Source organism: Barbus barbus (assembly GCF_936440315.1).
Source record: "Barbus barbus genome assembly, chromosome: 41".
NCBI classification, from domain to species: domain Eukaryota; kingdom Metazoa; phylum Chordata; class Actinopteri; order Cypriniformes; family Cyprinidae; genus Barbus; species Barbus barbus.
The window spans coordinates 21844422-21846844 of NC_136719.1; the positions used below are offsets into that span (position 1 = coordinate 21844422).

General features: G+C 47.8%; 1 protein-coding gene across 1 annotated transcript; it reads left to right on the top strand.

Annotated features, from left to right (window-relative positions):
• Positions 1-967: 967 nt before the first annotated feature.
• LOC306860674 (protein FAM43B-like) lies at positions 968-1909 on the top strand (the record flags this gene model as incomplete). Its single annotated transcript, XM_079402488.1, has 1 exon — positions 968-1909. One exon carries the CDS (start codon positions 968-970, stop codon positions 1907-1909), a length of 942 nt encoding a protein of 313 aa, XP_079258614.1.
• Between the last annotated feature and the right edge of the window lie 514 nt (positions 1910-2423).

Consider the following 2423-nt stretch of genomic DNA (forward strand, 5'->3'; position numbering starts at 1 on the left):
AGCAATCAAAAGCACTCAAAAAAGTGGTCCATATTGATTTGTGTGCCTTGAAGTCTTCTGAAGCCATATGATAGCTTTCTGATAAACCATGCATAATTTGCACAATATTAAAAATTCAAGCTTTTGTGCTTCATGGAGGGAACACAGTCATATGGGTTTGGGAAGACATGAGGGTGATTACCCTAATTTTCATTTCTGGATCATCTGTTAATTTAAGGAAACTCTTATTGAAAGTCTTTGTTCAAATAACTTGAATAGTCACCAAAAAAAAGTCTAAAGCAGAAAAGTAAGATGCATTTAAGTTCTTATTCTTTGGCTTGAAATGTAGTGAAATTATAGCTGATAAGAAGGTGATTCATCCTTTCAATTGTGAACATGTTCAAATGTCAAGAAGCGAATGTCTCTCCAGTCGTTTCAGGATCTGCAGCCTACGCACTTGTTCCATTGAACATTTAATAACCACTTTAACGTGCTTGTTCTAGCACCTTCTTTCATTTGCAGCCGTTACGTAAAGTCGTTTCCTGGAGTTTTTCCAGAGGCTGAATGACATAAATTAGAGCTGGGCGGTGTGATGGTATACACCGACGATAGAAATGACTCCCAGCAGGTCAAAGCATTCTCATAAGGCACTCTAACACAAGGATGAACCCTCTTCTTCTGCCTCAGGGTCAGTGGTCAGAGCCGGCAAAACAAACCGTCAGGTGAGATGGTCAGGGGTTTGAATGAGTTAAATGAGGACCGCCGAGGCTTCGAGCCCAGCGCTGATCAGCACTCAGTGATGCAGGAGGAGGAGGAAGAGGAAGGAGGAGCGAGCAGAGCAGCTGAGCCTTTCTGCTTTCAGTCTCTCGTCAGCGAGTGCCAGAGCAGTTTCATTTGCTGTGCTTCTCTGGAAAAACACACACACATCAGAATACTCTTCATTGCTGGTTGGGGGAGAGTGCTGAATCCTTTCCTCTCCGCCTGGATCATGCTGCCCTGGAAAAGGAGCAAGTTTGTGCTGGTGGAGAATGAGTCCAAAAGCAAGCCGAAAAGTCTTGGAGCCGGACTGACTTATCATTCCCTGCTTTCAACTTTGCTCCACTCCTGTCCAGACCTCGTTCCTGACTGCCCGTTTCACTGGCTGGGAAGCATTTTCCACAGCAAACGCCAGAAAGTGGAGCTCAACAAAGAGGAACCCATCTACAACGTGCGTTACCTGGGCAGCGCGGTCACCATCATGGCTAAAGGCGAGGATTGCACGCAGGAGGCGGTGGCTAAGATTTGGACTCGCAGCAACTATGGCGAACAGAGCGCCAAGATGAAGCTCACCGTTGGGCTGCACGGCATCCGCATGGGGGTGGATAAAGGCGGCAAAAAGAAGCCCGTCCACCTCTATTCCCTCAATCGTATCACATACTGCACCGCTGACGCCTTCCGGCCAAAGATCTTTGCGTGGATTTACAGGCATCAGGTGAAGAATAAAGCAGTGGTTCTACGATGCCACGCCGTCCTGTTGGCGAAGGTGGAAAAGGCCCGAGCATTAGCGCTCAGCTTGTACCAAAACTCAACATCGGCGTTCACGGAGTTCAAGCGACTAAAGCGCCAATCCGACTTCCGCCATTGCCAGCAGCAGCTCTTGGGCGAGGACATTGTGCCTCTTATGCCTCTTCGGAGACTCCTGAACGGCCAGTGCCACTACCAGCCACCAGCAGAAAAGCCTAGAAGCGCCACACGGCTGTCCTCGATTACTGAGGAAGAGGAGGAGGATGAGGACGGACCGAGGGATACTGAATCCTCCAACACGAAAAACGCCAGCACTCCCAGTCCTCCTTCTCCAGAGAAAGATCTGGTGAAGATCGTAAATAGACTGGATGAGGTTTCGATTACCAGCTGGGATGAAGCACAGATGACTATCAGCACTCTGGTGTGACGTCGAATGGATACAGTTTAGTGTCCTCACCACTGAGCCTCTGTCCTGTCGCCTTTTCCGCCAGCCCACTCTGTCTGGTACGTCCATCGATGCACCGTGAAACAGCCCTCCGAAACTCGGGAGAGGAAGAACCAGAAGAAGCACAATATAAGGAAGACCACAAGTACACCAATCATCCGGAGTTGGTCGAGAACTTACACCGAAAAGCCTTTTTCTACTCCTGACATCGAGCAAAGCTTAAACCGCACACCCAAAGACGATAAAGCATTAATCTTGTACTCACGGCACCGAATGATTTTGCGAGTACGTGCCAAGTGCTTTAGACTGGAGTAGGAACCTAAAAATTTGACTTTTTGTATGATCAGATGGTTCATAACTGTCCCCCGGTGACCTCTTTCAACTGGCTCAGCTTCAATGGGATGCGGTTAATTCCAAAGGTTTATTGGCATTGGGAGCAGCACTAATAAATTAATCCATAACTTAGGAATCGAGCCATTGACTTGACATGTTTACT